At 48.5% G+C, this 13,665-nt stretch overlaps 1 protein-coding gene across 1 annotated transcript in view; it reads right to left on the bottom strand.

Moving 5' to 3' along the window:
- NIBAN2 (niban apoptosis regulator 2) overlaps positions 1–11,133 on the bottom strand; it is a 75,356-nt gene extending 64,223 nt beyond the window's left edge. The window contains exons 1-2 of the mRNA XM_040405158.1: positions 11,035–11,133; positions 9,503–9,589 (exon numbers count right to left, since the gene is read on the bottom strand). Coding sequence (XP_040261092.1) covers positions 9,503–9,557 — 55 coding nt within the window. The 5' untranslated portion in view covers positions 9,558–9,589; positions 11,035–11,133. The remainder of the gene's footprint in view (positions 1–9,502; positions 9,590–11,034) is intronic.
- Between the last annotated feature and the right edge of the window lie 2,532 nt (positions 11,134–13,665).

The following is a 13,665-nucleotide window of genomic DNA, read 5'->3' as shown; positions in this document are numbered from 1 at the left end:
TCTTTAAAGGGCATCTGTCAGCAGTTTTGACGCTGGCTGACCTGTTACACGTGCGCTCGGCAGCTGAAGGCATCTGTGTTGGTCCCATGTTCATATGTGCCCTCATTGCTGAGAAATATTATGTTTTATTATATGCAAATGAGCCTCTAGGCGCAACGGGGGCGTTACCATTACACCTAGAGACTCTGCTCTCTCTGCAACTGCCGCGCCCTCTGCACTTTGATTGACAGGGCCGGGTGTGATGATGTTTACACTGCCTGATCCTGTCAAAGTGCAGATGCCTTCAGCTACCAAGTGCACACGTAACAGGGCGGCCAGGTTATTAGGTACAAATCTGCTGACAGATGCCCTTTAATAGAGTTTTCCGGCAGTACAATATTGATGGACTATCCTCAGGATAGGCCACCAATAGCTGATTGGTGGGGGTCCAACTCCCAGTACCTCTGCTGATTAGCTCACAGCAGTCCTGTGAGCTCTGTGGCCTTTACCTAGACCAGTGACATAACGTTCATCGGTCACATGCCCTATTTGCAGCTCAGTGCCATTCAAATCAATGGGCCTGGGCTGCAATACCAAGAACAGCCACTATACAATGTACGGCGCTGTGCTTGGTAAGCTGTGAGGAGGCCGCAGTGTTCACCGGAGTACAGGGGTTCCAGTAGTCGGATCCCCACTGATCAGATATTGATGCCCTATCCTGAGGACAGAAAACCCCTTTATTTATTTTGCACGGGAGCTAAGCCACCTCCACAGGAGTCTGGCAGCAGCTGATTTCCTCCTCCCAAGTGAGAACACATACACACTCGCATGTATAAGGGGGTGGATGTCAGCAGGACAGGCCGACAGGGATCTTATTCATTAAAGTCAGGGGTCCTACCTGTGAATCCCCAGCCGCTGAGAAATCATAACTCCCATCATGCTGACAGCTTCATTAGGGGTCCGTCAGCATACCTGAAGAATAACGGACGCCCCTAATCTGTGGTTTGGGGCATCACTGTTGCTCTGTCTGGGTAATTAGGGCACCTGACAGGTATCTGCCTCTGTGACACATTCTTAGGCATCATTCTCACAACCGCGTCCCTACTGCGGTCCGCAAACTACAGATCCACAAAATGCGGATACCTTCCCTGGGTATTGCACAATTTTCCCGCTCCCATCAATAGAAATGGCTATTCATGTCCGCGATACGTACAATAGGATATTTTTTATAATCGGAGAAACATACAGATGTGGACTGCACGCAGATGACATGCGTGTCCTTTTTCTCTTTGTGGACCCATAGAAGAAACACGGATCAGATACAGATGCAAAATACGGTTGTGTGCATGAGCCCTTAGGCTAGGGCTACACGGCGACACTGGTCGCGGCCAGGATCGCCGAGTGTAGCAGTGATCTCATAGAAATACATGGGCTAGCCGCGGCAGTCGCGGCTGGATTTATCGCGACTGCCAGGGTGATCCCATTTCTACTCGGCGATCCTGGCCGCGCCCAGGGTCGCCATGTAGCCCTAGCCTTAATGTGGGAACCTTTTACTTTCCTTCCAAATCTTAATGTTGCATAAACAGGTTTCCTTCTTTTAGTATGCAAGATGTAAATGTGATAATCCTAGACACCTACACAGGGGCCGAGGACTCTGCAGCTGCACAAACTCCTCGACTGACAAGTATTAAGGGGCAAAAGTGCTGGGGATGCCTAGACTTTACTTTAGTCTGCACGCAGTCACCTCCCCCTCCCCATCCATACCCTGGAATTTCCGTCCCCTGCATCCTGCCCTAACCCATGGAAACGTCTGGCTCCTTCCCTCCCCTTCCCTCCTTACAAATCTCTCCCTGACTACGTGGTACTCTTCAATACTTCAACGAGCCCCATCTCTAATAGACACACACCCTGGGGTATATTCAGCTCCAAAATCTTGCAGTCATTTGTACAGCAGCGTAACATTGATTATCTTCGGCAGAAGATTCCTCTTTTTCCGATTTTACGCCACGCTTGCCAGTTTTGGAAAGTGGGTGCAAATGCAGGCATCATTAGCTCTGTTAAAGGGGTTGGGGCCGTTCTGCCAGACGTCCACCCCTCTCTGGACCTCTAGAGGGAAGCATACTTACCTGCTCCTTCGGTACCCCGCTGCCATTGCCTCACTCCAGTCCCAATCATAAAATCCCAGTTTGATGGGAGTCACGTGCAGCTGCAGCCAGTCATGGTGACATGTCCTTCTTGTGTCATGCATAGGTGTTCAGTCACTGGCTGCAGCGGCACAAGTGACCCCCCGTCCAATGGGAAGTTTATGATCCGGGACAAGAATGCGCCAAAGGCAGCGGCGGACCCAAGAAGTCATAACCCAGCGGCGGAGAATGGGTAAGTATGCTTCCCTCCGCGGGTCCAGCAAGGAGGCGGCTGGGGTCTGGCAGAAAGTGTCCCTCTCCCACCCCCAAAGCTGGACAACCCCTTTAATTAGGTGTATACCTGATTTCTCAAGAGGAAAATGGCAAAAAAAAAGGTCACAATCGCACCCCAGTAAGGGGGTGGAGTAAAAACTGGAATGATATCTTCCGATAAAAAATAAAATCACGATGTTTGTTAAAACTGGCGTAAATTATGGCAGCGCAAAAACGGACTTCAAAAATTCCCCCTTGTGAAAAATCTAGCCGTGATTGTGGATAATATACAACCATACTATACCCAGTAGATATGTCAAAGGCTGTGATTTGTGAGAGGTCGGGGTGCGGAGACCCCCGGTGATCGCTAAAACAAAGAGATGGAGAGCTGAGTTTCCTCGCAGCTGAAGACGGGCTCGTAGACTTTGTAGTGCGCCAGTCATCAGCAGCGAGGAGAGACCGCGCTCTATGTGATCGCTTGTTTTAGTGACTGGCAAGGGTCTAAGCACTAGGACCCCCCCCCCCCTGACCAAAACCTTTGCTAGGTCCTTATGACACATGAAAAGTTTTTGAAAGTACAAGTACGTTTTGAATGAAAAAGTCATTCCTCGTGATGGTCAATTATAAGGTTTCCAGTCTTGCAAGGAAATTGTAATAACAATTACACATATATATCACTCTTTCCCTGGGTCCTAGAATACTTCAGATGAAGCATAACCAGACTTCAACTGTGAAGGCATGCTGGGAAACATAGTTCGGCACGAGCCGGATACACAACTTGTACAGCACTAGGTAAATAAGAAGAAAGACGGGTGATCTCACGAAACCTGATGAAAGACAGGACTTGTATACATGTAACCTCTTTGATCAAACCTGCTGAGAACGCTCTTCAATGCACATTCCCAGAATCCACTGCCCACCATTAACACGAGCATGAGAACATAAAGGTCGGCTTTTGATCAGCCATGTGTATGAAAGCAGAATTTTCGGTATAGCATATTATTTCCCTTCTCACCTGCCGCAGACGGGATCTTTATGTTGTTTTTTTATGCTGTTACGCTATCGTGCTGATAAAAAGGTACAAAGCATCATTAGAAAAACAAGTAAGCAGACTCCCATTGTGGTCATGGGCCAATAGGTTAAAAAAATAAAAATAAAAGATTTAAAGAGACACAAATAGCGCGTTTGACTCGATCACGGCAATACCGCAGTGATTTTTAGGCTCCATGTACATGGTATTACGTGCAGAAAATTCACAGCATAATACAGAAATATACAGAGATTTCAAAACCTCATCTACATGGGGTGGAAAGTTCCCACATGAGAATTGACAGGCGGTGGGGATTTGTGCAGATTTTCAGCACAGATTTACCCTTTGTGATACAAAGGTTCAGATCTGGGGCAAATGCGCAAGTAGCACTTTCAGATTTTGGTGCAGATCTGGTGCGGAAACTGAGAGAAATCTGCACGAAAATCGACATGAACTACACTGCTGTGTACATGTAGCCTTAAAGGGGTTACCCAGGATGACAAAATGTCAGATTGGTGGGGGTCCCACGCCGTCTCCTCACAGCTACCGAGCATAGCGCCGTAAAAAAATATTGCGGTTTTGACAGGCTTAGGAAAACTGCATAAAAAAGACTTGTGTAACTACTCTCTAAAAGGTAGACTCTAAGGCCCCTTTCACACGGGCGAGTATTCCGCGCGGATGCGATGCGCGAGTTGAACGCATTGCACCCGCACTGAATACCGACCCATTCATTTCTATGGGGCTGTGCACATGAGCGGTGATTTTCACGCATCACTTGTGCGTTGCGTGAAAATCGCAGCATGTTCTATATTCAGCGTTTTTCATGTAACGCAGGCCCCATAGAAGTGAATGGGACTGCGTGAAAATCGCAAGCATCCGCAAGCAAGTGCGGATGCGGTGCGATTTTCACGCACGGTTGCTAGGAGACGATCGGGATGGAGACCCGATCATTATTATTTTCCCTTATAACATGGTTATAAGGGAAAATAAAATAATAGCATTCTGAATACAGAATGCACAGTAAAATAGCGCTGGAGGGGTTAAAAAAATAATAATAATTTAACTCACCTTAGTCCACTTGATCGCGTAGCCCGGCATCTCCTTCTGTCTTCATCTGATCTCTGTGCAGCAATAGGACCTGTGGTGACGTCACTTCGGTCATCACATGATCTTTTACCATGGTGATGGATCATGTGATGACCGGAATGACGTCACCACAGGTCCTATTGCTGCACAGAGATGCCGGGCTACGCGATCAAGTGGACTAAGGTGAGTTCAATTTTTTCTTTTTTTTAACCCCTCCAGCGATGTTTTACTATGCATTCTGTATTCAGAATGCTATTATTTTCCCTTATAACCATGTTATAAGGGAAAATAATTCAATCTACAGAACACCGATCCCAAGCCCGAACTTCTGTGAAGAAGTTCAGGTTTGGGTACCAAACACGCGCGATTTTTCTCACGCGAGAGCAAAACGCATTACAATGTTTTGCACTCGCGCGGAAAAATCGCGGGTGTTCCCGTAACGCACCAGCACATTTCCCCGCAACACCCGTCTGAAAGAGGGCTAAGGCCTCTTTCACACGGGCGTGTCCGGATTAGGTCCGGATGCGTCCCGGTCATTGCGGCAAACCCGCGCGAGTAGCAACGCAATTGCAGTCAGTTTTGACTGCGATTGCGTTCCGATGTTCGTTTTTTATCGCGCGGGTGCAATGTGTTTTGCACGCGCGTGATAAAAAACCGACTGTGGTACCCAGACCCGAATTTCTTCACAGAAGTTCAGGTTTGGGTTAGTTGTAGTGTAGATTGCATTATTTCCCCTTATAACATGGTTATAAGGGAAAATAATAGCATTCCGAATCCAGAATGCATAGTACAATAGGGCTGGAGGGGTTAATTTTTTTTTTTAACTCACCTTAATCCACTTGTTCGCACATCCGGCATCTCTTCTGTCTTCATCTGTGAGCAATAGGACCTTTGATGATGTCACTGCGTTCATCACATGGTCCATCACATGATCCATCACCATGGTGATGGATCATGTGATGAGCGCAGTGACGTCATCAAAGGTCCTATTGCTCACAGCACAGATGAAGACAGAAGAGATGCCGGCTGCACGAACAAGTGGATTAAGGTGAGTTAAATTATATATTTATTTATTTTTAACCCCTCCAGCCCTATTGTACTATGCATTCTGTATTCAGAATGCTATTATTTTCCCTTATAACCATGTTATAAGGGGAAATAATAATGATCGGGTCCCCATCCCGATCGTCTCCTAGCAACCGTGCGTGAAAATCGCACCGCATCCGCACTTGCTTGCGGATGCTTGCGATTTTCACGCAACCCCATTAATTTCTATGGGGCCTGCGTTACGTGAAAAACGCACAAAGAGGAGCATGCTGCGAATTTCACGCAACGCACAAGTGATGCGTGAAAATCACCGCTTGTGTGCACAGCGCCATAGAAATGAATGGGTCAGGATTCAGTGCGGGTGCAATGCGTTCAACTCACGCATCGCATCAACGCGGAATACTCACCCGTGTGAAACGGGCCTAAGGGTACTTTTACACTAGCGTTTTTGTTTTCCAGTATTGAGTTCCGTCACAGGAGCTCTATACCGGAAAAAAAAAAACTGATCAGTTTTATCCTAATGCATTCTGAATGGAGAGCATTCCGTGCAGGATTCCTCAGTTCAGTCCCTCTTACGTTTTTTTAGACAGAGAAAATACCGCAGCATGCTGCAGTTTTATCTCCAGCCAAAAATACTGATCACCTGCCAGAATGCCGGATCCGGCACAAATTTACATTGAAGTGTATTAGTGCCGAATCCGTTATTAAGTGCTAACGGATCTGGCATGCGCAGACCTTTAAAAATGCAAAAAATAATAATACCGGATGACACCGGAGAGACGGATCCGGTATTGCAATGCATTTGTCTGACAGATCTGCATCCAGATCCGTCTGACAAATGCCATCAGTTTGTGTCTGGATTGCCGGAATCCTCTGCTGCAAGTGTGAAAGTACCCTAAGAGCTTAAAACACAATATTTTGCCCCAATTTTGATAAACCGAGGCAAACATTCTCAAAATCACATTGGAGTTTCTACAGTTCTGCCAGATACCACAGCAACGAAACGTCACAACACTGCTCTATGTGAATACACCCATATAGAGCAAACGTATGACAGGAGAGACCGTGCATAGACTGTGTGTCTGGTTTTGGGCTGTTTTTTGTATTGGCTCGGGTTCACACACCTTGGTCGTCTTGCTAAAACCATACAAAATTAGGCCTCATGCACACAACGGGTCTGATTTCTGCTCTACGAAAAATTAATACATTCCCATCAATAGAAAGAGCTTTTCACATCTGCAGACACGGACAAGAACAAGACCTGCTGAAAACCGCGGCGAATCAGCGCTCAAACCGCCTCCCGTTGTTTTCAATGGGAGGCCACGCCGCAGTTCATGTGGCTGAGTATTTTTCCCGTGCAGTTTTTTGGACTGCGGCAAAAATGTACACATCCATTCTCCATTCTTGGCGCAGTAACCGCACAGAAGCCTCAGAAAGCTGCAGCGGGAGCCTGCTCATCGTTTGGCGCCATTCAATTCAAACTGAGTTTCGGGACCGCACCTGAAAACCCACGGCAGAAACCGCTGAAAAATTTTGACTCAAAAGCCATCAGGTCAGGGATGCTCAACCTGCTGCCCTCCAGCTGTTGCAAAACTACAATTCCTAGCATGTCCTTATAGCTGTAGGCCAGAAATCAGCAACCTCCAGCTGTGGTGAAACTACCATGCAAACTTACTTGGCTGTTCTCGGTACTCCCATAGAAGTGAATGGTGCACGCTGGGAGTTGAAGTTTCCCCACAGCTGGAGGGCCGCAGGTTGGGCATCCCTGCGTCATATGAACATACCCTTCCACTGGGCACAGCCCTATTCTGGGAATCAGAAATAAACCAACGCAAGTGTGAACAGGGCCTTAGAGACATTTACTATGCATACCTCATTCATCGGCTGCAAGACAAATATACCCTTCTAGCGGTGCGTATAGATGTAGGGATCATTTTTAATTTGAGGCAGCTCCTCCTCAGGTAATATGAATGACATATACATGGGTACTTCCGACCAGCACTAGCTCTGCTGTAACTTCTAAGCGCTCACCTACTCTTTTCCTGAAATGATTACATTCGTCATGAAATATTCCCTGTAGGCGGATGACACACAGCCATCAAAACCTCTCCGCTTGTAATAGGTTCCCACGTGGGAAATGGCACCAAGTAATTACGACACATAATCCTCCCATCCCAAGATTTGTTTCAAAGTCTCCAAGAACGCTCTTGCCCCTCAGTTCACAGGATGAGCCTTGTTCTCCGATGTCAGGCCTCATTACACCGCCACCAGCCTCGCCATTATTGGCTTGGAGAAGAAAACCAGCAGCGAAATGACCTGCACTGACATTCTTACCGCCATACGATGTAACTGTATGGCGTATGCCAAACTAAAATTCAGTGAAACACGGACGGCACACGGACAGCAAAAAAACGGACACACGGTTCTGCATCACTGACCATTTTTTCACGGATTTAAGCATGGACACAGACATGTGAATGAGGCTCAAGGCTATGGCTACACGACGACATGTGTCGCGTGACATATAGCGTCCAACTACACTGCAACATGTATCGTGCAACTTATTTTGTAATGCTAGTCTATGTGTCGCAGTATGTTGCATTACAAAATATGTTGCGCGACATAGGTTGTCGTGTAGCCCTAGCCTAAGGCCGCTTTCACACGTCAGTGAATCGCATAGTGTGCTGTACATGGTCCCCTTACCCACTGACTTTAGGGCTCATGCACACGAACGTATTTTATTCATTTTAATGGGTCCGGGGAAAAAACGGAAGTTACTCCATGTGCATTCCGTTTCCGTATGTCCGTGCCGCAAACAGATAGAACATCTCCTATTATTGTCCGCATTATGGACAAGGATAGTACTGCTCTATTAGGGGCCAGCTGTTCCGTTTCACAAAATATGGAATGCACATGGACGTCATCCGTATTTTTGGTGGATCCATTTTTTGAAGACCGCAAAATACATACAGTCGTGTGCATGAGCCCTTAATGTGCGTTTTCATACATTGGTGATTGTCCATGGACCGTGGTGACACCACGGAAACATGTCCTGTTTTTGTCCGTTATTACGGATCCCTCATGCACATTATAGTCTATGGGTCAGTGAAAACTGTGGACACAACCTGGATAGCATCCGGGTTCTATCAGTGATTTTCACGGACCACTGGTAGGAGATGAGCTGGAAACTAATTTTCAGCCTAGCTTCATGCACAAGACCCTATTTTGTATCCGTGTCCGATCTGCATTTTTTGGGATTGCACACAAACCCATTCATTTCTATGGGTGCACAAAACTTTTTAAAATTTAATTTTTTTTTTAAAAAAAGGACAGCGCAAAGTACAGATATGGTCCATGAGCAGTCTGCATTTTGCGGATCCATTGACTTCATTGGGTCCATGGTTCTCATTTTGCGGGGCGGACATACGGATGTGAAAAGCACACAGATGATCCCGATGCTTTCTGCATCTGTAAAAAGGTAATTGGCCGCAAAATGTGAACCACCAACCCAATGATCCACCAAAAACGTGGACGGTATCCGTATTCTGCAGAACGTAAAATACATAGGGTCATGTGCAGGAGGCCTAATGGACATTTCCACGCTGGACACATCCAATTGGATGCTTACTTGAGGTTACCCGAGGTGAGGGTTGACAACACCTTTAAATCCCTCATTTTTTAACATAAAGCAAATCAGCTGGAAAGCTTTGTGCCACAAAATCAAGGACAAGCTTTCGCATACATAGAGCCACCTGCTCTTCTGAAGACGTTCAGCTAATGAATCTCTGAAGACAGCCAGCACCCACTCATTCCCTAAGGAAAGATGTTCTTACAAGACAGCACTACTTCCCACAAGGAACCCATGCAAAGCAGGAAAGAGTTGTGCAAGAGTCTGGTGAGACGCAGGGAGGCATCCTCCTCCGCTTTCCATGCTGGCATGGCTACCCTCTTCAGAGTTACCTACCTGCAATGTACTGGCGTCTTCCTTCATCCAGGTGACTTGATATTACATCCCCCATGGCCTACTATCAGTGATCACCGCAGGTCCTGCCTAGGAGAGACAAGCTGAGATTTAGAGGAGGCACCAGTGCTGAGATCAGAGGGTGTGCGGAGAGGTGGGATTAGCAGAGGACGGTGGTGAGAAGTGGGTGTGAATGGGAGAGAAGAGCGAGTTGTCATGGCACTGAAGACGAAAAGATGGCAAGGGGAAAGTGAATCGCAGATTTTCAGGGAAATAAACAGAAGAAGAAGACAGGCGTTAGAGAGTTAAATATATCACATGGGCAAATACAGAGGAATTAGTGATAACCGGAGCCATCTTATCTGCTATGAGCGAGCCAGGGGCCACTACTGGTTCCCTGGTCCCATCCCTTGGGAGCTAGAGGTTCAGATGGTTGCGGGAGGCTCGCCCAAGCTGATGACCGCTCCAGACATGGCACCCTTCTCCGTCCAGTACTTCTATACAGGAATGCATCAGGAGAACGGCACTCGGGCCATGCCAGACAGACGGGCACACCGCAGTGCGGTTTAAGCTTATTTTCTGTGCCGATTTTGCCGCATTTCTGCACATTAACCGCAGATTTCATCATCTATATTGCAAAGGGTGAAACCTGCGCTGACAATCCGTACATGCTGCGGATATAAAAAGCCTCTGCACCGAGTACACAAAATTTTGAAAATCTCATCTTCTGCACGAAAATCCGGCGAAATACCGCGTACACACAGCCTCAGGGTTCATTCACATTGGCCGCACGCTTCCGCGAATCATTTCTGCTGTTCTGAAATTGCTGAATTTTCTGCGACTGGAAATCGGGCACCCTTACAGGAGCAGAACGTGGACGTGGCGGATCCATCGTCGATGCCTGACTCCATTGTTTTCAATGGTGTCCATCATTTTCTAAATAGCTGCGCTATGGTGACAGCCTTTTATTAAAACATTTTTAAAGCTAAATCCATGAAGGAGGCACCAATGCCGAGGGGAACGCCCCTTATATCCCCTGCATGCTACATGTGCTAGGTTAGTTTTGCAATATGCAAGTAATTAACCCCCTACTAGCCAAACGTAGGCACAGAAATAATAAACCTAGATCTAGCGCCGGGATGGCGAGGGCCGAGCGTGCAATTCACAGGGTTAACGTGAGCTAGCATGGCTTGCAATTGGGAGTCAGGGGGGAGACGGGTCTGGCTGCCTCCCAGAGACAGGCTGAGAGCAGTATGTGTCTGACCTCCACACCCAGGCTGTCTCATTCATTGTCTGACTCTTTCCTGGGCTCCGTACGCACAGTCTTTACATCACGCAGTCCGTACGGGACAATCCCCGACTCTTCCCCGTCCACAAAGCCATTAGACTGGAGGTGAATCACAGACACTGGACGCAACTCTGTACAGTCCCACGTCCGGTATACTGCGTGCTGCCGCCACCATACCCACTGTCTATAACACCTCCACCATAGCGTCCTTGTATCCCCCCATCAGTAAGTAGCCCGCAGTACCTACCTAGCACGGGGAGCCTGTCTCTCTGGCTGCCTCTCGCAGTGCACTGTGACACACCCAGCAGTCTCGCTCCTCTCGCCCCCTGGCTGCCTCCTCCCTGTGCCGACACTCCTTCAGTCCTTCTCCCCTCCCTGTTCCTCACCACAAACCCTTCTGAAACTTTTTCGGTTCTCCCAGGCTGCCCCTACACGCTGACATTATGTGACATTTTGCAGCACTTTATGGTCTTTGTCTGTGAACCATAGAGACAGCTGCCACGGGGCCCCATGAGAAAAGGGGGCTCCACGCATCCCCTTTGTTATTGTCTATGTGAACCCGCAGAGGACTCCCCCTCCGACATTACCACCATACAAGCCAGGCAAATGCTTGGGGCCCCTGAGATCAGGCTGGGCGGATGTACGGCCTGTGGGGCTGGTTCAGTTGCAGGGGCCCAGCTGTAGGACAGGAGCAGAAGTGCCAGGGCTGCACTGATAATGAAAGTGGGGATTAGCCATGTGACAGCTTACAGATGTGAGGGCCAGGGGCGGAACTACCATAGCGGCAGACCATGCGACTGCTATGGGGCCCAGGACAAGAGGGGGACCAGTCTAAGGGTCCATTCACACGTCCGTAGCGTGTTTTGCGGATCCACGGATCCGCAAAACACAGACACCGGCAATGTGTGTTCCGCATTTTGCGGACCGCACATTGCCGGCACTAATAGAATATGCCTATTCTTGTCCGCAATTGCGGACAAGAATAGGACATGGTCTATTTTTTTTCGGGAACGGAATTGCGTACCCGGAAGTGCGGGTCCGCAATTCCGTATCCTGGCGGCACATTGTGCGGCCCCATAGAAATGAATGGGTCCGCAATTCCGTTCTGCAAAATGCGGAACGGAATTGCAGACGTGTGAATGGGGCCTTAGGCTACTTTCACACTTGCAGCAGAGTGATCCCGCAATGTCGCCGGAACTGCCTGTCGGATCCGGCAAAACGTATGCCAACTGATGGCATTAGTAAGACTGATCAGGATCCTGATCAGTCTTAAAAATGCCTGATCAGTGAAAAAAAATGCATTGAAATGCCGGATCCGTCTTTCTGTTGTCATCCAGCAAAACGGATCCGGCATTGACTTTTTTCACCTTCTTTTCAGTCTGCGCATGCGCAGACCGGAAGGACGGATCTATTCCTATGGAAAAAAATGACGGATCCGGCATTCAGGCAAGTCTTCAGGTTTTTTTTCGCCGGAGATAAAACTGCAGCATGCTACGGTTTTATCTTTTGCCTGATCAGTCAAAACGACTGAACTGAAGACATCCTGATGCATCCTGAACGGATTACTCTCCATTCAGAATGCATTAGGATAAAACTGATCAGTTCTTATACGATATTGAGCTCCTAGGACGGAACTCAGCGCCGGAAAAGAATAACACAAGTGTGAAAGTGTTGGGAATATCTCCTCTTCTACTGGAGGTGAAAACTTGGTCAGGACTCTACCCTCTAAAGCAGGGATGCTCAACCTGCGGCCCTCCAGCTGTTGTAAAACTACAACTCCCACAATGCCCTGCTGTAGGCTGATGATACCTGTAGGCTGTTCGGGCATGCTGGGAGTTGTAGTTTTGCAACAGCTGGAGGGCCGCAGTTTGAGGATGCCTGGTCTAAAAGGAACAACTTTTAGCAAATGAGGCAGTAGAAAAATGGCCCAAGGGTCACTGAAAGGGGTTTAGGCGGAAACCCTTCTGTCCTGTGTGGTGGGCCTGGTTTGATCCTTGCTATGGGGCCCTTATTTCTCTATGTACGCCACTGTGAGGGGTCCCACATTCATAACTTTGCTTGGGGCCCCAGACATTCCAAATCCGCCCCTGCTCTTAGGCTACAGCTATACAGTTGCACGATTACGTTGCAGTTAAAGCGGCTGTCCCTTTAAGACCACTTATCCCCTCAGTGTCTGATCGGCAGGGGCCAATTACAAGAAAGGGGGCCCATGCTCCCCAGCGCCATTCAACTCTATAGGACTGCTGGAGACAGCAGAATACAAGGACTGGGCTATCTCCGGCAGCCCCATAGAGTTGAATGGAGAGGCGGCAGCCCACATTTATGACCCCCATTCCACTTTACCTGAGCTCCCATTTCTACACTTCCCGATTCCCCCGCAGCTCCCGTTCCTACACTTCCCGATTCCCCCGCAGCTCCCTTTCCTACACTTCCCGATTCCCCCGCAGCTCCCGTTCCTACACTTCCCGATTCCCCCGCAGCTCCCGTTCCTACACTTCCCGATTCCCCCGCAGCTCCCGTTCCTACACTTCCCGATTCCCCCGCAGCTCCCGTTCCTACACTTCCCGATTCCCCCGCAGCTCCCGTTCCTACACTTCCCGATTCCCCCGCAGCTCCCGTTCCTACACTTCCCGATTCCCCCGCAGCTCCCGTTCCTACACTTCCCGATTCCCCCGCAGCTCCCGTTCCTACACTTCCCGATTCCCCCGCAGCTCCCGTTCCTACACTTCCCCCGCCGCCCTCTACTTCCTTGTCCATCTCGACACACAGGAAGTAGCTGCTCAACCAATCACAGGTTGCAGCAGTCACATGTGACCACGTCATACGATGGTGGCTTTTGTGAACTTGCCCTCATGAGGCACTATGGCGGGCACTGTTG

Source organism: Bufo bufo, chromosome 8 (genome assembly GCF_905171765.1).
Source record: "Bufo bufo chromosome 8, aBufBuf1.1, whole genome shotgun sequence".
NCBI classification, from domain to species: Eukaryota; Metazoa; Chordata; class Amphibia; order Anura; family Bufonidae; genus Bufo; species Bufo bufo.
Note: the sequence above shows the minus strand (reverse complement) of the source record. Positions and strands in the feature narration are given on the sequence as shown.